The sequence below is a fragment of the Doryrhamphus excisus genome, linkage group LG8 (genome assembly GCF_037039965.1).
Source record: "Doryrhamphus excisus strain RoL-2023G ecotype Guam linkage group LG8, RoL_Dexc_Guam_v1.1, whole genome shotgun sequence".
In the NCBI taxonomy this organism is placed as follows: domain Eukaryota; kingdom Metazoa; phylum Chordata; class Actinopteri; order Syngnathiformes; family Syngnathidae; genus Doryrhamphus; species Doryrhamphus excisus.
In genome coordinates this window covers 4,976,222-5,001,804 of record NC_136364.1, presented here as the reverse complement: position 1 = coordinate 5,001,804, position 25,583 = coordinate 4,976,222, and the positions used below count along the sequence as shown (strand labels likewise).

The 25,583-nt window shown below is 36.4% G+C and overlaps 1 protein-coding gene across 1 annotated transcript in view; it reads right to left on the bottom strand.

Annotated features, from left to right (window-relative positions):
• b3glcta (beta 3-glucosyltransferase a) overlaps positions 1–25,510 on the bottom strand; it is a 69,026-nt gene extending 43,516 nt beyond the window's left edge. Inside the window, exons 1-3 of the mRNA XM_058079025.2 lie at positions 25,281–25,510; positions 15,717–15,760; positions 3,167–3,206 (exon numbers count right to left, since the gene is read on the bottom strand). Of these exons, the coding sequence (XP_057935008.2) occupies positions 3,167–3,206; positions 15,717–15,760; positions 25,281–25,341 (145 nt within the window). The 5' untranslated portion in view covers positions 25,342–25,510. The remainder of the gene's footprint in view (positions 1–3,166; positions 3,207–15,716; positions 15,761–25,280) is intronic.
• Between the last annotated feature and the right edge of the window lie 73 nt (positions 25,511–25,583).

The window sequence follows — 25,583 nt, the reverse complement described above, 5'->3', positions numbered from 1 at the left end:
GGGAGTAAGCAAGTCATTGTCTTTTATGACCACCTGTGAGAAGGTAGTTATGACAATGAGGATTGACACTGATCTCAAGGTGCCCATGCTGTCATATAATGTCCTATGCTAAACCCACTTGAACATTTTTGACAAGATCGGACTGTGTAGAACAGGGGTCGGCAACCTTTAGCGTCATGAGAATACTTTTTTTTTACTTATTATTTATTTCTATTTTGTTATTTATTTCTATTTTGTTATTTATTTCTATTTTATTCATTTCTATTTTGTTATTTATTTCTATTTTATTTATTTCTATTTTGTTATTTTTTCTATTTTATTATTTCTTTATTTTTACTTTTACTTTTACTATAATTTTTATTTTTATTTTTATTTTTATTTTTATTTTTATTTTTATTTTTATTTTTATTTTTATTTTTATTTTTATTTTTGAAAAAAAACTCTTGAATCTTTCTAATTTAATAACAATAATTTAATAATAATAATTTAATTAACTTTTTTTTTTTTAATTGACTTCCAGATTTGGAGGGAATTTTGGGGTATCAAAGTAGTTCAGAGTAGAAAAAGCGGAGTTGATCGAGTACTCTTGCTAGTATACGGTCTCACAGAAAGTCTGATTATTTTCAAAACACATTACAAAGATGCATATTTTCCTCATTAATAATAATTAATAATTATTGTAATAATTAATTAAATTAATAAATAATCATTTATTTATATAATAAATAAATGTATTTCTTATATAAATAAAATGTATATAATAAATGACATTTCAGTGTTTTTATGTGTTAAGGCCCTAAAAATGTTAGGAAAGTGCAATAATAGTAATATTACATACGTATATTATAATATTATATATAGTGGATCCAACAGTGCTTTTACATAACTCAGTAGTGAGACCAAATAATAAACTTTCTTTAGCATCACATGATGCTTATGCCCTCGTTATTTCTATTCATGTTTGATAGTGATGGGCAGCTTGCAGTGAAATTGTATTATTTTTTGGGTATTATATTTAAAGGTATCTCAGGGCCTTTGTTCCTCCTATAGATAGCAATGTTCTTCACAAGACCGGTGCAAAAAAAAAAAAGGCAATCCGTCTTGGTTGGTGCTGGATAGCATCGTTTTCTCACCACCCCCTCATTCTTTTAATCTGCTATAAACGAGAACCTCATCAAGTTTGCTGCTATTGCATTTGCAGTGAGAATGAAAAACACATAAAAGCTGAACAATAAAAAATAGAGTAAAAAAAGAAAAATGGCGGTGGGATATGCTCCCCGCCCGAAGTGGGACGCTACTTACGGGAGACATCTCTGACAGCTGCCAAACTGCGGCGGAGATGAGATTAAATAATTTAGCAATTCAAAAAAAAAAAAAAAAAGAACAATTCTACCCTCAACAATTTAACGGTACTTCACTCCTGTGTACAAATTACACTTCATTACATTTCATACATCCGCATTATTTCCCATAGCTAAGGTTTTAATCAATTTATGAAGTGTTAAATAAAATACGGGAAATATATTTCATTATCCTGAAAAGGCATAATTAAACAGCAATGCTTTTGATTAAGAGCACAAGTAACACAATTGGATAATACACTTGGGTACATGTGGTTATGAAATTATGAACTAAAATAGTTAGAAGGAATGTCAAACTTTGGTTTCAGCAAAAGTATTAAACAAAAAATAAACCAGGCTTCTGTACATTTCATAATAGATTGAAATACTAGCGTTTAACAAAGTGTGCTGATTTTATTGCTTAACCCTTAGATGCATATAAGTGGGTCAAAAATGAAATGTCATCATTTCATATTCCATATTCAACATGTTTTTAATATCACGCCATTCACATTTTTTAACTTACCTTTTATGCATTTTAAGAAATTTTAAGAAATCTTCCATAAGTGGGTCAAAAATGACCCGGTCAGGTTGTTTTCTTGAAATATCTTCATAATTAAATTTTTTTATCATTTCATATTCCAGGTATTCCTCAAAAAACATGTTTTTGATATCATGCCGTTCACATTTTTAACTTACCTTTTATACATTTTAAGAAATTTTTGTTTTTGTGTTACTACCCCAACCTTCCATAAGTGGGTCAAAAATGACCCGGTCAGGTTGTTTTCTTGAAATATCTTCATAATTGAAATTTTTCGTCATTTCATATTCCAGGTCCTCCTATAAAAAAACATGTTTTTGATATCATGCCATTCACATTTTTTACTTATCTTTTATACATTTTAAGAAATGTTAAGAAATCTTCCATAAGTGGGTCAAAAATGACCCGGTCAGGTTGTTTTCTTGAAATATCTTCATAATGAAAAATTTGTATCATTTCATATTCCAGGTATTCCTCAAAAAACATGTTTTTGATAGCATACCATTCACATTTTTAACTTACCTTTTAGACATTTTAAGAAATTTTAGTTTTTGTGTTACTACACCAACCTTCCATAAGTGGGTCAAAAATGACCCGGTCAGGTTGTTTTCTGGAAATATCTTCATAATTAAAATTTTTTATCATTTCATATTCCAGGTATTCCTTAAAAAACATGTTTTTATATCATGCCATTCACATTTTAAACTTACCTTTTATGCATTTTAAGAAATTTTAAGAAATCTTCCATAAGTGGGTCAAAAATGACCCGGTCAGGTTGTTTTCTTGAAATATCTTCATAATTAAATTTTATTATCATTTCATATTCCTGGTATTCCTCAAAAAACATGTTTTTGACATCATGCCATTCACATTTTTAACTTGCCTTTTATACGTTTTAAGAAATTTTGGTTTTTGTGTTACTACCCCAACCTTCCATAAGTGGGTCAAAAATGACCCGGTCAGGTTGTTTTCTTGAAATATCTTTGTAATTAAAATTTGTCATCATTTCATATTCCAGGTATTCCTAAAAAAACATGTTTTTAATATCATGCCATTCACATTTTTAACTTACATTTTAAGATTTTTTTGTTTTTGTGTTACGACCCCAACCTTCCATAAGTGGGTCAAAAATGGAAGAATGTAGGGTCCAGTCACTCGTGCATCGAAGGGTTAAAGCGTCTCGGCTCCACCAGCCTTCTCCCAGTCATGTTCGGGGGTGTGGAACAAAGGGCTTCCTTCAGATTTTTGTTTTGTTCTTTTGCTTCCCTTTTGTTATTAGACTCACCGAGTTGCCTGCGGGCGATCCCATGCGAATCTTCCCGACTCTGAAAAAGAGAGAAGCCGCTTTAATTATTAAGCAAACAAGAGTTGCGAAAACAAAAGTTCACATGATAACAACGCTTCCTTTTCAACGAAACATCACAAACATGATGTGTAAATATTGACTATTGCTACGGCTAATTAAGAAGCCCTGTGGGTGACATGGAGAATTAATGGCGGTTACGCCACGCCATTAGTTCCCCCCGCTAATTTAGTGTATGTGTTCTGTGCCAGCTGCGCAATCGACACTCTGAAGCTGCGAGCGCGTGCAGCAGACCACGGAGGCAACGAGCAAATCAATCACAAGCCGAGCAAACTTTGAAGATGTATCTTTCTTTGCTTGTGCCTTTTAAGAAAAGGGAAACTTTTGTGAAGAACGACACGGTGCAGGAGCTGGAGCGAAAGCAGCGGCGGTAGTATTAATAGATAATGAAAAAAAAAATGGAGGCCTGTTTTGATTTACGATGACGTACGGCTGCATCAGCATGTTGCTGCGGCCTTTTGAGGATTTGAACAAAGTCACTGCAAATAAGTGGAGGGTACATTGGATGTTACAATTAGAGTTTCATTTGAAAGCAGGAAGTGAACAAATGTAACAGTTAGTGATTGTAAAAGTACCAGATGCTTTGCTTCTTCCTACTCCTTTTGGACATGTGGAACTGGGAACTGATTATGGGATGCACTCAATTGGAATCTGATGCATGTTCAAATGAAATTAAACCATTACTATTAAAAATAAAAATAAAAATAAAAATAAAAATAAAAATAAAAATAAAAATAAAAATAAAAATAAAAATAAAAATAAAAATAAAAATAAAAATAAAAATAAAAATAAAAATAAAAATAAAAATAAAAATAAAAATAAAAATAAAAATAAAAAAGCAGGAAGTGAACAAATGTAACAGTTAGTGATTGTAAAAGTACCAGATGGAGGGGTAGGATTTAATAAGCTTTGCTTCTTCCTACTCCTTTTGGACATGTGGAACTGGGAACTGATTATGGGATGCACTCAATTGGAATCTGATGCATGTTCAAATGAAATTAAACCATTACCATTAAAAATAAAAATAAAAATAAAAATAAAAATAAAAATAAAAATAAAAATAAAAATAAAAATAAAAATAAAAATAAAAATAAAAATAAAAATAAAAATAAAAATAAAAATAAAAATAAAAATAAAAAAGCAGGAAGTGAACAAATGTAACAGTTAGTGATTGTAAAAGTACCAGATGGAGGGGTAGGATTTAATAACCTTTGCTTCTTCCTACTCCTTTTGGACATGTGGAATTGGGAACTGATTATGGGATGCACTCAATTGGAATCTGATGCATGTTCAAATGAAATTAAATTCGGCATTTGTGTGATTCAGGAGTAGAAAAATTAGCTTCCAAAAAGCCATAAACAAACATGTAAAGTTGCATGTGTCATTAAAGTTGACTTTTCAGTGAAATTGAAGACTATGAGGAACATTTAATCACTTCATAAAAATTGTGTTTCTGAAAACACAAAGTTTGAAGGCCATCCAGATAATGACAGTTAAATGTGGCTTGGCTGGGCTTCCAGCAGCATCATTTGTAACAACGATGAAGTAAAAAGCTTTGTCAGGAGATACATTTTTCCCGAAAGGGGACTTAGGGCAGTGCTGGAGCAAAAGGAAGTACTTCAGTACCCTGAACCAAAGGAAAAGCAAATACGGTTTTGTGTATTTTGCAGATTTCTAGCTATGTATCCTCACACCTATTTGTATTTCACTTCCATGTTGTTGGACATTTCGATTTTATTACTTTTCTTTCCTTTCAGTACAAGCCTGTCAGAGGAAGTGAGTGTGATCTAACTCCTCGAAAAACCACACTCATTTCACCTAAAAAAAAAAAATAGTTACGTAACCAAAGATGCCCTCCAAGCCAGCAACCGCTAAACCTTTGCTTTGGAAGCTCTTCATACATAAAGCTCATACCTTGAGCCACAATCCATGCCCAGGGACACACACACACACACACACAGTGCAGATGTGTCAGGTCACATTAGCTTTGTGTGGAGTGATGGCGAGATCCACTGAAGGTTGCAGGGTTTGTGAGATACTTCCAAACACGAGCAGGTCTTTGCATGGTGGATAATACTGACGTTGATAATAATGATGGAATAAAATTACTTTAAAGTGCAATTTTTTTTTACTTTCAAGGGGTTCCAAAAAACATGAAGTATATGAATGCATAATGAGATTAATGCATGAACGCGTTTTGTCGCCTCCTAAAGCACCAGCCTGCGCTATCGGCATCACTGGATATGGATTCTGACATCCTGTTTGCATGCCGCACCTCAGCAGTATATGGAAATATTTACACAGGGGCGATGTTATGTTAGCTGATGTTATTTGTCACAGTCCATCACTCTAGCAGCTTTATTAGCCGCATAACATATGAGTAATTATACACGTCCAAGTCAAGGTAAATTAGGGCCGTGATTAAATGAAGGGTGCTGGGCTGTAACCATAGCAACAAGCATCACGCCAGCCACGGTAGGTGGTAACAGAAACCGACGGCCTCATCTTATAGATGTCAACGTTTGAATTACATTTTTCTTATTCGTACTAACGCACATGAGTACAGGTCCAGTATACTGTAGCTCAAGTTGTGTAATGATGTCATCGGCCAATTTGCATAATTGGCTATGATGATGCAATAACACCCCTATAGTCACCTTTACATATTACAATTGGAATGTATTATTTTCGTAATTAGAACATAGAAAATCTGTTTACAAAAATTTGTTTTTTACATTATTCGAGCCTTGTGGACATGAAATAACACCCCTATAGTCACCTTTACATATTACAATTAGAAATTGCTTAAATACTACTTAGAAATGTATTATTTTCGTAATTAGAACATAGACAACCGGTTTACAAAAATGTGTTTATTTACATTATTAGAGCCTTCTGGACATAAAATAACACCCCTATAGTCACCTTTACATATTACAATTCAAAATTACTCAAATACTACTTAGAAATGTATTATTTTTGTAATTAGAACATAGAAAACCTGTTTACAAAAATGGTTTTTTTTTACATTATTAGAGCCTTCGGGACATGAAATAACACCCCTATAGTCACCTTTACATATTACAATTAGAAATTACTTGAATACTACTTAGAAATGTATTATTTTCGTAGCTAGAACATAGAAAAACTGTTTACAAAAATGTGTTTTTTACATTATTAGAGCCTTGTGGACATGAAATAACACCCCTATAGCCACCTTTACATATTACAATTAGAAATTGCTTAAATACTACTTAGAAATTTATTATTTTCATTATTGGAACATAGAAAACCTGTTTACGAAAATGTGTTTTTTACATTATTAGAGCCTTGTGGACATGAAATAACACCCCTATAGTCACCTTTACATATTACAATTAGAAATTGCTTAAATACTACTTAGAAATGTATTATTTTTGTAATTAGAACATAGACAACCGGTTTACAAAAATGTGTTTATTTACATTATTAGAGCCTTCTGGACATGAAATAACACCCCTATAGTCACCTTTACATATTACAATTAGAAATTACTCAAATACTACTTAGAAAGGTATTATTTTTGTAATTATAACATAGAAAACCTGTTTACAAAAATTTGTTTTTTACATTATTAGAGCCTTCGGGACATGAAATAACACCCCTATAGTCACCTTTACATATTACAATTAGAAATTACTTAAATACTACTTAGAAATGTATTATTTTCGTAGCTAGAACATAGAAAAACTGTTTACAAAAATGTGTTTTTTACATTATTAGAGCCTTGTGGACATGAAATAACACCCCTATAGTCACCTTTACATATTACAATTAGAAATTGCTTAAATACTACTTAGAAATGTATTATTTTCGTAATTAGAACATAGACAACCGGTTTACAAAAATGTGTTTATTTACATTATTAGAGCCTTCTGGACATAAAATAACACCCCTATAGTCACCTTTACATATTACAATTCAAAATTACTTAAATACTACTTAGAAATGTATTATTTTTGTAATTAGAACATAGAAAACCTGTTTACAAAAATGTGTTTTTTACATTATTAGAGCCTTCGGGACATGAAATAACACCCCTATAGTCACCTTTACATATTACAATTAGAAATTACTCAAATTCTACTTAGAAATGCATTATTTTTGTAATTAGAACATAGAAAACCTGTTTACAAAAATGTGTTTTTTACATTATTAGAGCCTTCTGGACATGAAATAACACCCCTATAGTCACCTTTACATATTACAATTAGAAATTACTCAAATACTACTTAGAAATGTATTATTTTTGTAATTAGAACATAGAAAACCTGTTTACAAAAATTTGTTTTTTACATTATTAGAGCCTTCTGGACATGAAATAACACCCCTATAATCACCTTTACATATTACAATTAAAAATTACTTAAATACTACTTGGAAATTTATTATTTTCATTATTGGAACATAGAAAACCTGTACGAAAATGTGTTTTTTACATTATTAGAGCCTTGTGGACATGAAATAACACCCCTATAGTCACCTTTACATATTACAATTAGAAATTACTCAAATACTACTTAGAAATGTATTATTTTTGTAATTAGAACATAGAAAACCTGTTTACAAAAATGTGTTTTTTACATTATTAGAGCCTTCTGGACATGAAATAACACCCCTATAATCACCTTTACATATTACAATTAAAAATGACTTAAATACTACTTAGAAATTTATTATTTTCATTATTGGAACATAGAAAACCAGTTTACAAAAATGTGTTTTTTACATTATTAGAGCCTTGTGGACATGAAATAACACCCCTATAGTCACCTTTACATATTACAATTAGAAATTACTCAAATACTACTTAGAAATGTATTATTTTTGTAATTAGAACATAGAAAAACTGTTTACAAAAACGTGTTTTTTACATTATTAGAGCCTTCGGGACATTAAATAACACCCCTATAGTCACCTTTAAAATGCATACCGCCCCCTACTGTAAAGAGTTGTAACGACAAGCCACAGTCCCATTATAATGTTGATGAGCGAGGGCAAGCAGGCAGCGGCAAATCTATTTGTGGGGGGGCCACCACAAAAAATGACTGCATATGCATACGTTTATGACATGAATATGACATGACAACTAACAACATGGCAGCTGTGACAACTTGTCCCGCTCAGACAACCCCACACTGCTGTGTTCAAAGGCAGTTTTGACAAACGCAGATCAACTGCTTTAATATGAAAACCTATAAATGTTCGGGTGGTTTCAGTTAAAGCAGACACTGTTTTTTCATCTGTGTGATTTTGACAAAAATCAGATCACATTTGAGGGTGATTTTATGCAGAAATGTGCGGAATTCCAAAAGGACTGGACCAAATTGTTCACTATGGCCTGACTCTTGTTGCCCGGGGCAACTGTCGCTGTGCACACAATGAGTCTTTTTCAAGTAATAACACTAAAAATATATAACAAATATAACAAATGTCGCACAGCAATGTCCCGTCACTGCCCCGTCTTTGGCGTGCTGACACAAACAATGCATGACGTTTGCATGAGCGAGACCGCAATTAATTGTCGTGTTATACCCTTTAAAAGTCCATTTTTCTGCCTTGCTTTGACATTCTAATGGCACATTTTTGGTTTTTTAATATTAAATCATGTTAATATTAGCTGTAGTAATAATAATATAATTAATTTGAACTCACCTACCCTAATTCTAACATGCACATAATTCAGATACATGTTATTAAAGTACATTTTATATACTGTTTATATACTGTCATTATCATATTTTCATATTATTATTATCCTCATAATATTTTTGTGCCATTATTCAAAGAGGTGTATGTGACAAAAAAGACGCTTTTCAGGGGTTTTTTGTTTGTGCTTATGGCTATTAGCATTAGATTGCTAATTAGCATTAGCAATTCATACAGTGATTTCAATCACATCTGGATATGAAAACTAATTACACATTTAAATGTAAATTCAACTCCAAATTTCTTGGCTATTAGCATTGGATTTCTAATTAGCATTAGCAATTCATACAGTGATTTCAATCACATCTGGATATGAAAACTAATTACACATTTAAATGTAAATTCAACTCCAAATTTCTTGGCTATTAGATTAGATTGCTAATTAGCTAATTACCTCACATGTATGGACATTGTTTTTATACTGGTATAATGGAAAAGCGGTCAAAATGAAAATCCCCTGAAGTTAACCCACTCAAGCTTGGTTATTGTGTGTAGCTGCTCTATAGGAGTCCACAACTCAATACAAAGGGCCGAAAAATGAGCACAATAGTTTTTATTGTATTCTAACCTGTTAACCCACTCAAGCTTGGTTATTGTGTGTAGTTGCTCTATAGGAGTCCACAACTCAATACAAAGGGCCGAAAAATGAGCATAATAGTTTTTATTGTATTCTAACCTTTTAACCCACTCAAGCTTGGTTATTGTGTGTAGCTGCTCTATAGGAGTCCACAACTCAATACAAAGGGCCGAAAAATGAGCACAATAGTTTTTATTGTATTCTAACCTGTTAACCCACTCAAGCTTGGTTATTGTGTGTAGTTGCTCTATAGGAGTCAACAACTCAATACAAAGAGCGGAAGAAATTGCATAATAGTTTTTATTGTATTCTAACCTGTTGACCCACTCAAGCTTGGTTATTGTGTGTAGCTGCTCTATAGGAGTCCACAACTCAATACAAAGGGCCGAAAAATGAGCACAATAGTTTTTATTGTATTCTAACCTGTTAACCCACTCAAGCTTGGTTATTGTGTGTAGTTGCTCTATAGGAGTCAACAACTCAATACAAAGAGCGGAAGAAATTGCATAATAGTTTTTTATTGTATTCTAACCTGTTGACCCACTCAAGCTTGGTTATTGTGTGTAGCTGCTCTATAGGAGTCAACAACTCAATACAAAGGGCCGAAAAATTAGCATAACAGTTTTTATTGTATTCTAACCTGTTAACCCACTCAAGCTTGGTTATTGTGTGTAGCTGCTCTATAGGAGTCCACAACTCAATACAAAGGGCCGAAAAATGAGCACAATAGTTTTTATTGTATTCTAACCTGTGTTAACCCACTCAAGCTTGGTTATTGTGTGTAGCTGCTCTATAGGAGTCCACAACTCAATACAAAGGGCCGAAAAATGAGCACAATAGTTTTTATTGTATTCTAACCTGTGTTAACCCACTCAAGCTTGGTTATTGTAGTCAAGTCTGTGTTGTTCAACCTTCAGCGCAATAACCTCCAAACAAACAATAACTAAAAAAACACGTGAGAAGATTAAAGCCGAAACAAATTGACAAAGCTACGACGTTAATAACCCCGACGTTAATTATGTCACGTAATTATTCACGGTCCTGTTTGTCAGCTGCAGCCAAGACTAAACTGGAGCACGACCATGACCTAAAAATGTGCATTCCTCCATAATTTGTTTGTGTTGGCCTCCAGTTCAGGAAATGTAAAAAAAATAAATAAATAAAACAAAGAGGCGGGTCAAACAGTTTTTTTGTAGATGGGGTGAGAAATATGCAGGTGTAACAAAGTAGTACAAATGAAATGAAACGTGTGGTCCCTTCTATCAGCAATTAGCATGCAGCGAGTGTTACGGGAATCCTCATTAATTCACATTAAAGTAGTGTGCATCTCACATACACACATACACAAAATGCTACATCACCCGGTAACTTAGCAACACCCCTCTTGCTGCCACATGTCAGGGTCAAAACTTTATTTAGGTCATTTATTTTCTGTCTTTTGCGGTCAGTCGAGTCTAAGAATAGATGTACTGAAAAGGTCGAGACGAACGACATCGCCGCCTGCTTCTTGATTGTGTACATTTATTGCTCCATGGAAAAGCAATCCATCATTATGAAAGAAGAGCGGTCTGATGAAAAACGTGTATCTGCTGGCCACCAGAACCGTCCTTCGTCTCCTTCGTCTTCACACCACACAAACTCTTTTAGTGACTCACAAACTGGTCGAGACAAAAGCAGAGTGTTGTTACTTTCTTTTAATAAATGGTCAGGGTTTTATTTTGGGATTTGAACATGCGTCAGATTACAATTGAGTGCATCCCAGTTCCCAGTTCCACATGTCCAAAAGGAGTAGGAAGAAGCAAAGCTTATTAAATCCTACCCCTCCATCTGGTACTTTTACCAGATTTCAGTAACTGTTACATTTGTTCACTTCCTGCTTTCCTAATATAATTGAAGTTATTTATTTATAAAAATAAAAATAAAAATAAAAATAAAAATAAAAATAAAAATAAAAATAAAAATAAAAATAAAAATAAAAATAAAAATAAAAATAAAAATAAAAATAAAAATAAAAATAAAAATAAAAATAAAAATAATGTATTCAAGGCGGTCTAGTGGTTAGCGCGCAGACCTCACAGCTAGGAGACCAGGGTTCAATTCCCACCCTCGGCCATCTCTGTGTGGAGTTTTCATGTTCTCCCCGTGCATGCGTGGGTTTTCTCCAGGTACTCCGGTTTCCTCCCACATTCCAAAAACATGCTAGGTTAATTGGTGACTCCAAATTGTCCATAGGTATGAATGTGAGTGTGAATGGTTGTTTGTCTATATATGTGCCCTGTGATTGGCTGGCGACCAGTCCGGGGTGTACCCCGCCTCTCGCCCGAAGACAGCTGGGATAGGCTCCATCACCCCCCGCGACCCTCGTGAGGAAAAGCGGTAGAAAATGAATGAATGAATAATGTATTCAAATGATACTCTTTGAACAATATTTTTTCCACAAAAAAAATGAATTATCTTGTTAAAATCCTCCAAATGACATCTACACCTTCTCCCCCATTAAAAGAAGAAAGAACAAACAACAACAACCACAAAGATCATTATTATGGACTGGCTACTGCAAGTAGCAGTCTATGGGCTGGCTACTGAGCCAGCCCATATTGTTATTGCTGTTTAGTTATTATTATTCCGTATATCTTAATCTTCCCTTTTTTGCGCGCGTAATGCGGCCAAAACCGCAAGAAGGACCCCCACACATGTTACACCGCCGGAATCGTGGCGCTCGGGACTACAGCGGTATTTAGTTTTTGGAACATTTTGTGTAACCATGGCGACGCTATTAACCGAAACGTTAAAAAATGGGCCACTAGATTAGGTATACCCTTTCTATTTTTAGAACAGCACATGGCAGAGAAAAACTGAGAATTTACAGACATTTCACAGCCTTGTAGCTCAGCCATACGGCCGCGCAGAAACGTGATTGATGGCTAATTTTTTAGATAAACTTCTGAACTCTCTGTGTGGCTAAATGCTAATTGCTAGCATGTTAGCATGTTAACAATTAAGCTAATTTACTCATGTCTAAAGGCAAATACACACATGACATGATGTGGGGAGGTTATAGGACAACCTTGGCACTTTCTAAACTTGAGGCTCTCTTGCTAGGTGCTAGCATGATGACTGTTAGCATGTTAGCATTTAAGCTAATTTACTCATGTCTAAAGGCAAATACACACATGGCATGATGTTGGGAGGTTATAGGACAACCTTGGCACTTTCTAAACTAGAGGCTTTCTTGCTAGGTGCTAGTATAATGACTGTTAGCATGTTAGCGTTTAAGCTAATTTACTCATGTCTAAAGGCAAATACACACATGGCATGATGCAGGAAGGTTATAGGACAACCTCGGCAGTTTCTGAACTTGAAGCCCTCTTGCTAGGTGCTAGCATGGTAGCCGTTAGCATGTTAGCATTTAAGCTAATTTACTCATGTCTAAAGGATAATACACACATGGCATGGTGTAGGGAGGTTATAGGACAACCTTGGCACTTTCTAAACTTGGGACTCTCTTGTTAGGTGCTAGCATGATGACTGTTAGCATGTTAGCATTTAAGCTAATTTGCTCATGTTTAAAGGCAAATACACACATGCATGATGCAGGGACGTTATAGGACATACTTGGCAGTTTCTAAACTTGAGGCTGTCTTGCTAAGTGCTAGCATGTTAGCCGTTAGCATGTTAGCATTTAAGCTAATTTACTCATGTCTAAATGCAAATACACACATGGCATGATGTAGGGAGGTTATAGGACAACCTTGACCCTTTCTAAACGTGGGACTCTCTTGCTAGGATCTAGCATGATGACTGTTAGCATGTTAGCATTTAAGCTAATTTGCTCATGTTTAAAGGCAAATACACACATGCATGATGCAGGGACGATATAGGACATTCTTGGCAGTTTCTAAACTTGAGGCTGTCTTGCTAGGTGCTAGCATGTTAGCCGTTAGCATGTTAGCATTTAAGCTAATTTACTCATGTCTAAAGGCAAATACACACATGGCATGATGTAGGGAGGTTATAGGACAACCTTGGCACTTACTAAACTTGAGGCTCTCTTGCTAGGTGCTAGCATGATGATTGTTAGCATGTTAGCATTTAAGCTAATTTACTCACGTTTAAAGGCAAATACACACATGACATGATGTGGGGAGGTTATAGGACAACCTTGGCAGTTTCTAAACTTGAGGCTGTCTTGCTAGGTGCTAGCATGTTAGCCGTTAGCATGTTAGCATTTAAGCTAATTTACTCATGTCTAAAGGCAAATACACACATGGCATGATGTAGGGAGGTTATAGGACAACCTTGGCACTTTCCAAACTTGAGGCTCTCTTGCTAGGTGCTAGCATGACGACTGTTAGCATGTTAGCATTTAAGCTAATTTACTCACATTTAAAGGCAAATACACACATGGCATGATGTAGGGAGGTTATAGGACAACCTTGCCAGTTTCTAAACTTGAGGCCCTCTTGCTAGGTGCTAGCATGATGACTGTTAGCATGTTAGCATTTAAGCTAATTTACTCATGTGTAAAGGCAAATACACCCATGGCATGATGCAGGGAGGTTATAGGACAACCTTGGCACTTTCTAAAGTTGAGGCCCTCTTGCTAGGTGCTAGCATGATGACTGTTAGCATGTTAGCATTTTACCTAGTTTACTCATGTCTAAAGGAAAATACACACATGGCATGATGTGGGGACACTGTAGGACTGCCCCAAACTTTTCAGGACCTGAGGCTGTTTTGCTACGTGTTAGCACGGTAGCCGTTATCATGTTAGCTAATTTACTCAAGTTTAAAGGCAAATACACACTTGGCATGATGTGGGGACACTATGGGACTGCATCAACCTTTTCCGTACTTGAGGCTTTCTTGCTAGGTGCTACGGCGGGCCCGAGGTTCACAGCACAGGTGGCCAGTCCATCAAAATTTCCGCGGGAATTTTCTAGTTTTGTCTCATATTACATTTGGGGGAAGTTATTACATTTACAGTTTTTCACTTTCCCACATATGGAATAATTTCCTGCAAATGTAATAGTTAGTTATTACATTTGCAGGAAATTCAGTATTACGTTTGCAGTCGGCAAATTTTATTACGTTTGTGGGAAATTTATTACATTTGCCAGATTATTACATTCAAAGCTGCAGATTTTTATTACGTACTTACTATGGTACCCATTATGTCATTGGATGCTCATATCACCTCCCACTTCCTACTTAAAATAAATAAAAATAAATAAAATAAAATAAAATAAAATAAAATAAAATAAAATAAAATAAAATAAAATAAAATAAAATAAAATAAAATAAAATAAAATAAAATAAAATAAAATAAAATAAATTAGGAAAGCAGGAAGTGAACAAATGTAACAGTTAGTGATTGTAAAAGTACCAGAGGAGGGGTAGGATTTAATAAGCTTTGTAGTAGTCCTTCTTTGGATTTAAGGACAGTTCTTCTATATTCTACGAGGTTTATTATTCGCCTGTGGATGCATTACACCATTGGTAGGGTTCTTATCCGTTACAATTTTATGGGCACGCCTTCAAATGCAATGCAATATTATGAGCCTGAGTTGAACCCCGAAATTCGAATCAATTGTGGAACCATGACAAGTGAAAAGCAAAGCACCAAAGCTCCAAATATATCTCCACCCGATGGCGGAGGTGTTTACCCATCAAATCATGGTGGTGGGCTCGATGCCCGCCACATGGTGTGTCCGCTAGTTCATACTTCATCGAGACAAAGTCAAATCTCTTTGGCCGAGATCAGAGAGAAACCAGGCGGTAAATTGCCATCCCTGCCATGCTAAGCAAGCCCTGCCAGGAGGCTCGCTGTCAACATGTCTCACAGCAAGCAGAAGCAGAAGAGCAACTCAACGCGTTCATTATTTATTATAGCGAGCAGCCAATGCCAAAGCGGAAAAACACAAAAAGTTACTCAGATGTGAGGGGGGAAAAAAAAAGAACAGCGCAAGAGGGAGAGCCGCAAAGCACATGACACGTTTGATGCCGAGACTCGTAATGAAGTAATTTGGGGCACTGGGCTGAAGCGTAGCTCTGAGCAGGTAATTAACGTGGAAAACGAGTACGTCTCCATTCGACAAACAAGCGAGTGGACCATCAACTTTGTTCCCAAAAAAGCAGTTTTCTTACCTGTGAGGCTTTTTCCGAGCTGCCAGCAGCTAAGACGATGTGACCTGCAGGGAAAATCAGTGACAAGTTAAATCATGTCAACAAAGTTTTTGTCAAGTTTTGGCTTTGTCAACACACCAAATGCTTTTTAGGTCGCTAAAAAAGACAAGTGGAGAGTTTTTGTTTGTGGATTCATTCCTGATCCTATCCATCTTGGTCACTCCCAATGAGAACATCGGCATCCTCATATCTGCTACCTCTAGTTCTGCTTCCTGTCTTTTCCTCAACATGTAATGTCTATCTGATGGATTCATTCCTGATCCTATCCATCCTGGTCACTCCCAATGAGAACCTCAGCATACTCATATCTGCTACCTGTAGTTCAGCTTCCTGTCTTTTCCTCAACATGTAATGTCCCTCTGATGGATTAATTCCTGATCCTATCCATCCTGGTCACTCCCAATGAGAACCTCAGCATCCTCATATCTGCTACCTCTAGTTGTTGCGCTTCCTGTCTTTTCCTCAACATGTAATGTCTATCTGATGGATTCATTCCTGATCCTATCCATCCTGGTCACTCCCAATGAGAACCTCAGCATCCTTATATCTGCTACCTCTAGTTCCGCTTCCTGTCTTTTCCTCAACATGTAATGTCCCTCTGATGGATTCATTCCTGATCCTATCCGTCCTGGTCACTCCCAATGAGAACCTCAGCATCATATTTGCTACCTCCAGTTCCGCTTCCTGTCTTTTCCTCATCATGTAATGTCTATCTTGATGGATTCATTCCTGATCCTATCCATCCTGGTCACTCCCAATGAGAACCTCAGCATCCTCATATCTGCTACCTCTAGTTCTGCTTCCTGTCTTTTCCTCAACATGTAATGTCTATCTGATGGATTCATTCCTGATCCTATCCATCCTGGTCACTCCCAATGAGAACCTCAGCATCCTCATATCTGCTACCTCTAGTTCTGCTTCCTGTTTTTTCCTCAACATGGAATGTCTATCTGATGGATTCATTCCTGATCCGATCCATCCCTGTCACTCCCAATGAGAACCTCAGCATCCTCAGATCTGCTAGCTCTAGTTTCGCTTCCTGTCTTTTCCTCAACATGTAATGTCCCTCTGATGGATTCATTCCTGATCCTATCCGTCCTGGTCACTCCCAATGAGAACCTCAGCATCCTCATATTTGCTACCTCCGGTTCTGCTTCCCATCTTTTCCTTAACATGTAATGTCTATCTGATGGATTAATTCCTGATCCTATCCATCCTGGTCACTCCTAATGAGAACCTCAGCATCCTTATATCTGCTACCTCTAGTTCCGCTTCCTGTCTTTTCCTCAACATGTAATGTCCCTCTGATGGATTCATTCCTGATCCTATCCATCCTGGTCACTCCCAATGAGAACCTCAGCATCCTCATATCTGCTACCTCTAGTTGTTCCGCTTCCTGTCTTTTCCTCAACATGTAATGTCTATCTGATGGATTCATTCCTGATCCTATCCATCCTGGTCACTCCCAATGAGAACCTCAGCATCCTCATATTTGCTAGCTCTAGTTTCGCTTCCACTGTCTCTAGACCAAACAACATGGCTGGTCTCACCACAGTTTTATATACCTTGTAAGAACAGAGCTAATCAAATTATTCCACCAAACTGAGTGTTTTTTTAAATAAACAAGCCTAGACTCCGTTCATCCATCACTGCCATGATGAGATTATTTCCAATTACGCTGTCATCAATCCTGATCATCCTCGTAGGGTTGATTCCCGGGAAATCAATGCACCAAAAATGCCAGCGAATGCTAGGTTATTAAATCAAGACTCCATGCCAACAAGTACGCAACAGAATTTTGACCTCTATTAGATCCCGGTGCTGAGAAAGTAGAAGTGCTGCGGCGTCCATTAGAGGGGAACTCCAGTGCCTTGATTAAGACATAAAAACAGCTCTTTTCCAGGAACGAGCCTGCAGACGTTCATTATGCAGCCGAGTCGGCCACAGTAATAGTAATAAAAGTGTCTAATAAGAATACACATATTTCTCCTGGAGCTGCTGGCTTTTATAACCCAGCGTGCAGTCATTTGGTCAGATATTATTCCAATCATTCACATTGAAAGCGAGCCTCATTTATTATTCAGAGTTGACTTCCAAGCATGCTTGAGGCATAAAAAAAAAATGCAAAAGCGCAGCCAAAAGTTAAAAGCAAAAACAAAAAAAAAAATTAATGTGGAAATTTTAAATCTCGAACCGCTTGCCTGCCGTTTGAGACCGACTTTTTGGCTCTTAGGCTTTGCCTTTTAAACTAATCTTGGTAGTATGGCGACAAATCAAAAATCTAACAATGCTAACTGCTACCATGCTAACAACCTACGAGAATGTTAAATTAAATTAAAATGTGTCAGGTCTTGTTAGGTCCAGATCCTCACATTAAATTGCACACATTTCACCATTTTGCATACCATTGAATTCCTTTTTTAAATTTTTAAAAAATTGGAGGTAGCAGATATGAAAATGATGAGATTCTTGTTGGGAGTGACCAGGATGGATAGGATCGGGAATTAATCCATCAGAGGGACTTTACATGTTGAGGAAAAGACAGGAAGCGGGACGAGAGGTAGCAGATATGAGGATGCTGAGCTTCTCATTGGGAGTGACCAGGATGGATAGAATCAGGAATGAATCCATCAGAGGAACATTACATGTTGAGGAAAAGACAGGAAGCGGGACTAGAGGTAGCAGATATGAGGATGCTGAGCTTCTCATTGGGAGTGACCAGGATGGATAGAATCAGGAATGAATCCATCAGAGGAACATTACATGTTGAGGAAAAGACAGGAAGCGGGACTAGAGGTAGCAGATATGAGGATGCTGAGCTTCTCATTGGGAGTGACCAGGATGGATAGGATCAGGAATGAATCCATCAGAGGAACATTACATGTTGAGGAAAAGACAGGAAGCGGGACTGGAGGTAGCAGATATGAGGATGCTGAGCTTCTCATTGGGAGTGACCAGGATGGATAGGATCAGGAATGAATCCATCAGAGGAACATTACATGTTGAGGAAAAGACAGGAAGCGGGACTGGAGGTAGCAGATATGAGGATGCTGAGCTTCTCATTGGGAGTGACCAGGATGGATAGGATCAGGAATGAATCCATCAGAGGGACATTACATGTTGAGGAAAAGACAGGAAGCGGGACTAGAGGTAGCAGATATGAGGATGCTGAGCTTCTCATTGGGAGTGACCAGGATGGATAGGATCGGGAATGAATCCATCAGAGGGACATTACATGTTGAGGAAAAGACAGGAAGTGGAACTAGAGGTAGCAGATATGAGGATGCTGAGCTTCTCATTGGGAGTGACCAGGATGGATAGGATCAGGAATGAATCCATCAGAGGGACATGCATTTTTTTTATTTTTTTTATTTAAGGGTGGGGTCGCAGAGGTCATGGCAGAGGTATATCATTGAATTCCAGCATTTTAGGACATGTATATTGAAGCAACATTCTCGTAGGTTGTTAGCATGGTAGCAGTTAGCGTTTTTATTATTAATTACGCAGTCCGTGTTTTACCAACACCCAACAAGAACCCCTTTTAAAAAAACTCTTGGCAGTATGGCATGCCAAAGTGCACTTCCCAGACGGGAATATCACTGATTGGATTTACTAGCCCGAATTTTGTTTTAATTGCCCCGGGCCATCGGCACATCGTTATTGTCGAGCCCTGCTAAGACTTGTGCTAACACTTATAAATCGAGGAATTCAAAAAACTCAAAGAGAGCAACCCCATTGAACGTAATACCTAAAAAAAATTGTTCATTCCATATTCCAAGTGGGCACCAAGATTGCATAATCCCCAAGTATTCCATTTTCTATCCATATGTTTGAGAGGACGCACAGGAAAAGGGAAGCAGATGGCAGCAACTCCATCCAATCACGTCCTTGACCCACGAGCTCAACTTGTTTGCTTCCACTCTTGATTGCTATTGCTATTGAGCTGCAAGGCCAAGCGGCTGATTTTACCGGCTTTAAAAAAAAAAAAAAAAATTCTTTCACACTCTACTCAAGTTATAATTACCGGCATCAGATGTCGAATGCAATTAAAATATAACACGATTGGGAATCATTTAACTTTGAACTCAATCAAGGATGTAATGGTGGAAAATTGAAACGAAGCGCTTTGAATAAAAAGTGTGCAAGGTGTAGGTCAGGGGTCTCAAACACTCGGCCCACGAGACAAATGTGGCCCGCAGGACGCTAGTTTAGGCCCCCGCCTTGATATGAAAGTTTAATATTAAAGTTTGATATGGATGCTGTATGGTATCATGTACACAGAAAAAATGATTATGTTTAATTAATGTTCATGTTAAAGGTTAAATAACTGTTAATAGTTATCCTCCCTATCCGTGTGGAAGTGGTAAATTTTTGGCTATTTAAGTTTAAAGGAAATAACTTGAAGGCTACTGTTTAGGTCGCTAGCTCTTTTATAGCTGATTTAATACACGGGTCAAAACCGACCCGTTAACATAAGAGATGATACCAGAAAGCTAACACAAGAGGAAGGTTAAAAAAATGGAGGCTAGCAATCGGCACTGGATTGCTGCGGAAAGTTTGTTTTTGATTCAAACAAAATTTCAAAACTGGCAATACGGAGTTATTCCAACAAGCGGAAGAATAACTCGAGGAAGTCGGTAACATGTGATGTTGGTGTTTACGTTTTACTGGGCATGCCCTATTAACTATTCTGGTTGATTATAGTGGCGCATGTAGACACGCGAATGGAATATTCCTTTCCATGTATACCAGGGGTCTCAAACTCAATTTACCTGGGGGCCACCGGAGCTAGGTTCTGGGTGAAGCTGGGCCGCATCAGGTTTAAAAAAAAAAAAAAAAAACGTATTTATTAAAAACTGGAAAAAATAATCAATAAATCAATGCTTTTGCTTCTGCTATACCCTACACTTTTTCAGTACTTTGGTTCCGGTTTTCCACACCAAAATATCTGATAAAACATTCCACTGTTCTCAAATTTCTTCATTTTTATTTTTCTATACACAAAATAAGATAAAAATAAATAAATAAATAAATTAAGAATAAAGTCAATAAATCAATTAATCAGTAATAAATAAGTAAAATAATAATAAAACAGCAAATAAGAAAAACGTAAGAAACCACATACAGTTGGTAGAGAAATTATTTTTTTCAGATTCAAATGTACAGTATTAACAGTTATTTAACCTTTAACATGAACATTAATGGATAAATTAATAATTTGACCCAATTAGCAAGTTAGCATCGTACTCAGTTCCATCTGGGAGCAGCGTCGTAACTTTAACAACATGTTTGATGAGATGCTTTATCTTGACGTGGATTTTCTTTTTTATTCCTGCATTTATTTGTACCCAGCGTCATAAGCCTTTAGCTTCAATGCTAATCCAAAGCAAAATAGGGCGGGGTAACAGGGTAGGATAACAGTATGGGCGGGGCAAAATCATGTTAATTGTGTCCGGTGTGCACACAGCTTTAAGCTGTTATTTCAACATTAAACTTTGGTATTAAGGTGGGGGCCTCAAATTAGCGTCTCGAGGCCTGCATTTGGCCCGCGGGCCGCAAGTTTGAGACCCCTGCTTTCGGAAAGGTTTTTCGGAAAGAGAAAAACTCCTCATGTAAACGTGGCTAATGAGAGCTGCAGAGTTTTAGCTTTAAAAATGAAAGTGGGACTTTCATGTCAAATGAATTCTTCTGCCAAGACGACAGGCTGTTGGGAGCGTGGTCCAGATGTTAGCATCCGACTCAGTTCTGAGCAGCCACCCTTTCTCCGAGCCCACAACAGAGAAAGGAGACCTCCAACATGGCGGTGAACGCATAGAAAACACAGAATGTCTGCAAGTGTCACCTAAGTGGACACATTCCTAACCGCTTCCTGCTGATATCATGAATATTCAACACATGTTTGCCTCCACGCCAGAACCGGCGGTGTGACTCCCTTGTCTCCATATACAGGAACGAGGAACCAGAGTGTGTTCATTAAGATAAAAGGCCGTTTCTAAAGCATGCAGACCAAGCACCATGCCAGCAAACACTATATTGCGCTCAAAAAACTCACAGACATTAATTAGGAAATGGTTTCCGTCTTTGCATTCGTTAAGAGCTTCCCCTTGTTCTGCAAGAATTAGATTAGGTGAGCCAATCAAAAAGCATGAAAGGCAATATTTAATAATAATACAGTTCAACTCCAGTCCCGGGTACGGGGAGAACATGGCTGAGTAGCTCGACAAAAATATATAGATAGCGGTTATAGATACCAATAGATTAGCCAATGAATGGCTCTGCTCGAAATTTTTAAAAATATGTTTTTTTTGTTTTATAACTAGTATTGGTACTTAATTGGTAATTTGGTAATTTCCTAGCTACCTTTTGACTGTTAAGTTGCTGTGTGGTGATTTTAGCCCTCTATCTGAGGCATTCATTCATTCATTCATTTGGAGTGGCCAATTAACCTAGCATGTTTTTGGAATGTGGGAGGAAACCGGAGTACCCGGAGAAAACCCACGCATGCACGGGGAGAACATGGCTGAGTAGCTCGACAAAAATATATAGATAGCTGCTATAGATAGCAATAGATTAGCCAATGAATGACTCTGCTCGGAATAATGCATTGTGGGAAGATTTTTAAAAATATGTTTTTTTTGTTTTATAACTTGTATTGGTACTTAATTTGGTAAATTGGTAATTTCCTAGCTACCTTTTGACTGTTAAGTTGCTGTGTGGTGATTTTAGCCCTCTATCTGAGGCATTCATTCATTCTCTTGTTGTTCTTGTTAGGTGAGCAATAGATTAGCCAATGAATGGCTCTGCTCGGAACAATGCATTGTCGGAAGATTTTTTTAAATGTGTTTTTTTGTTTTATAACTTGTATTAGTACTTGTCTTGTACATTTCCAAGCTTACCTTTTGACTGTTAAGTTGCTGTGTGGTGATTTTAGCCGTCTATCTGAGGCAGTGCTTCTCAATTATTTTCCGATTTGAAATACTCAAGAGACTGATCAGATGTATTCATTTACGCGTACTGGACAGAATGGGAATAGGTTGGCTGTTCCTGCGACTTATACTCCAGAGCGACTTATAAATGAAAAAAGTGTTTATGCTACATAAACACTGGACAACTTTTCATGTTCATGTTAAAGGTTAAATAACTGTTAATAGTTCCTCCCTATCCGTGTGGAAGTGGTAAGTTTTTGGCTATTTAAGTTGAAAGGAAATAACTTGAAGGCTACCGTTTAGGTGGCTAGCTCTCTAGTTTGCGAGTTAGCATGTGTCTCAAGACCCTGCAGTTGCGCAATATGTTGTAAATAAAAAGAGTATAAATGTGACTATAGTCGTGTTTTGTCATGTCTACAGGGCTCTAATAATGCTTTGTTCATTTTAATCTGAAAAAAATCATTTGTCTACCCACCAACTATATGTGCTTTCTTAAGTTTTTATTATTATTATTATATTTATTTATTATTGATTGATTTTCTTTATTCTTGATTTGTTTATTTATTTTTCATCTTATTTTGTGTAGAAAAGTAAAAAGTAAGATATTTGAGAACAGTGGAATGTTTTATCAGAGCTTTTATTGTAGAAAATTGGAACCAAAGCGAAGTTTTAAAAAAAAAAAATTGTTTTTAATAAATGCTTTTTTTTTTTTTGGAAAACCTGATGCGGCCCAGTGGCCCCCAAGTAAATTGAGTTTGAGACCCCTGCTCTAGTAGCCACCTTTGCCGCATGGATTATATATATTCCAACTATATTTTGGATTTCCAAATAATCTTAGTGTTAAAAGAGTCACATTTTTGCAGGACAAAAAAAAGCCTCTATGTTTTTTTATTATTTTTTTTTTACTTTTGTCATTTCTTAACATGATTCCATTTCCAGTGCTTGCAGGGCAGTGTGACTCCTCTTTTTCTCCATTCAGCTGCTATCTATTCCACATGGTTTGCTGCTGCAACTCCCTCCACAGCTGCAGCCACGCAAGAGTGTGCAGCACGGCACAGCACACACACCCCCCCCACCCACCCACAAACCCACCGCACTATACTCCCCCCCACGCACATGATCATGGCATGTAAGGACAGTCGCTAAAACAATCAGGATGCTACTGTAAAATTTGCATAGTTGTACAGTATTAGTTGGAGGAGTCACATGACGCCATAGGATTGGGTCCAAAATGCATTAACCCCCCCAAGGCCCCCCGCAATGTTAAGTAAAGTTAGTTAAAATGACAACATTAAAAACAGTATATTACCTATTGTGAAGTGTGTGTGTGTTGGGGGGGTTTGGGGAGGGGGGGGGGCTGCATATGTAATATTTGCCTTGAGTGTGTTCTCAAATCTGAAATGTCAATCAATCAATCTGTTTGATGTCCTTGTTTCTGGGTAAAGTGACTGAAGTGGCAACAGGAAAAAAATAAATAAATAATAATAATAATATATTTTTCCTGTTGCCACTTTATTATTATTATTATTATTATTATTATTATTATTATTATTATTATTATTATTATTATTATTATTATTATTATTATTATTATTATACTATATATATATCTATATATCATCATATAATAATAATTTCACTTAGGTAATATAATAATAATTATTATTATATATAATAATTATTATAATAATAATAATAATAAAAAGTGTCAACAGGAAAAAAATATTAAAAAATAATAAAAATAATAATATTGTATATAAAATAAAAACAAAAATAAAATAAAATAAAATAAAATAAAATAAAATAAAATAAAATAAAATAAAATAAAATAAAATAAAATAAAATAAAAGATAGTTCTACAGCTGCTTTTGAGAACCTGACAGTTTTTTAAGCTTTTGGCTTGAGGAAATAAATAATAAATAAATAAATAAATAATATAAAAAACAAATTAAAAAAATAAAAACAAAAAAAATAAAACTAAAACTAAAACTAAAACTAAAACTAAAACTAAAACTAAAACTAAAACTAAAACTAAAACTAAAACTAAAACTAAAAATAAAAGATAGTTCTACAGCTGCTTTTGAGAACCTGACAGTTTTTTAAGCTTTTGGCTTGAGGAAAAGTGGCAACAGGAAAAAAAAATTAAAAAATAATAAAATAATATTATATACATTACATAAAAATAATAATAATAATAATGAAAAAATATAGTTCTACAGCTGCTTGAGTATCTTGCATGCGAGTTATCGTTTGGAAATCTAACATGAAAATAATGTTGCACATTAATGTTCGATATGCATGTTTCAGTAGCTTTAAAGAAGTGTAAGTGATTCATATATGATATTTTAGCAGCAGGTTTTGAGAAGCTGACATTTTTGTCTGGTTGGAGATAAATGTGTGAGTTTTACGGCTACTGGGTACGCTTATTTTTGTCTCCTGCAACTTCTCAGGAAGCTGGAAGCGACAATGACAGCTTAGTTGTGGAACTCTGGAGAAAACAAGGGCACCAAATGGAATTGTCACGTCTTCTTAACCACATAACACACACTGGAAAACAAACAAACACATAGATAGTAGGAAAAGTAAGGTGGCCACTTACCAAAGAAGAGCAGAACCGTCACCGCCGCTCCGTGTCCGACGTGTCGGCGGTTCCGAAGCATTGTCGAACAGTCCAGTTGTCGCCAATGCCGGCGCCCCGCACACCTCGCCGCGTTCGGGCTATGTGGCGGAAAAGAACATCGGAGGCTGTTTTTGCTCTCCCAACACTTCCACGGGAAAACGAGGAGGAGTGGGATTCCTCCTCTCTGTTCTCTTCTCCTTGTTGTGGGAGGCCTCGTCACTTGACGTCTGCAGCTCAGGGGCGCCCTCTGCTGTCCAGGAGAGGATCGCCTGGCAGACAAGG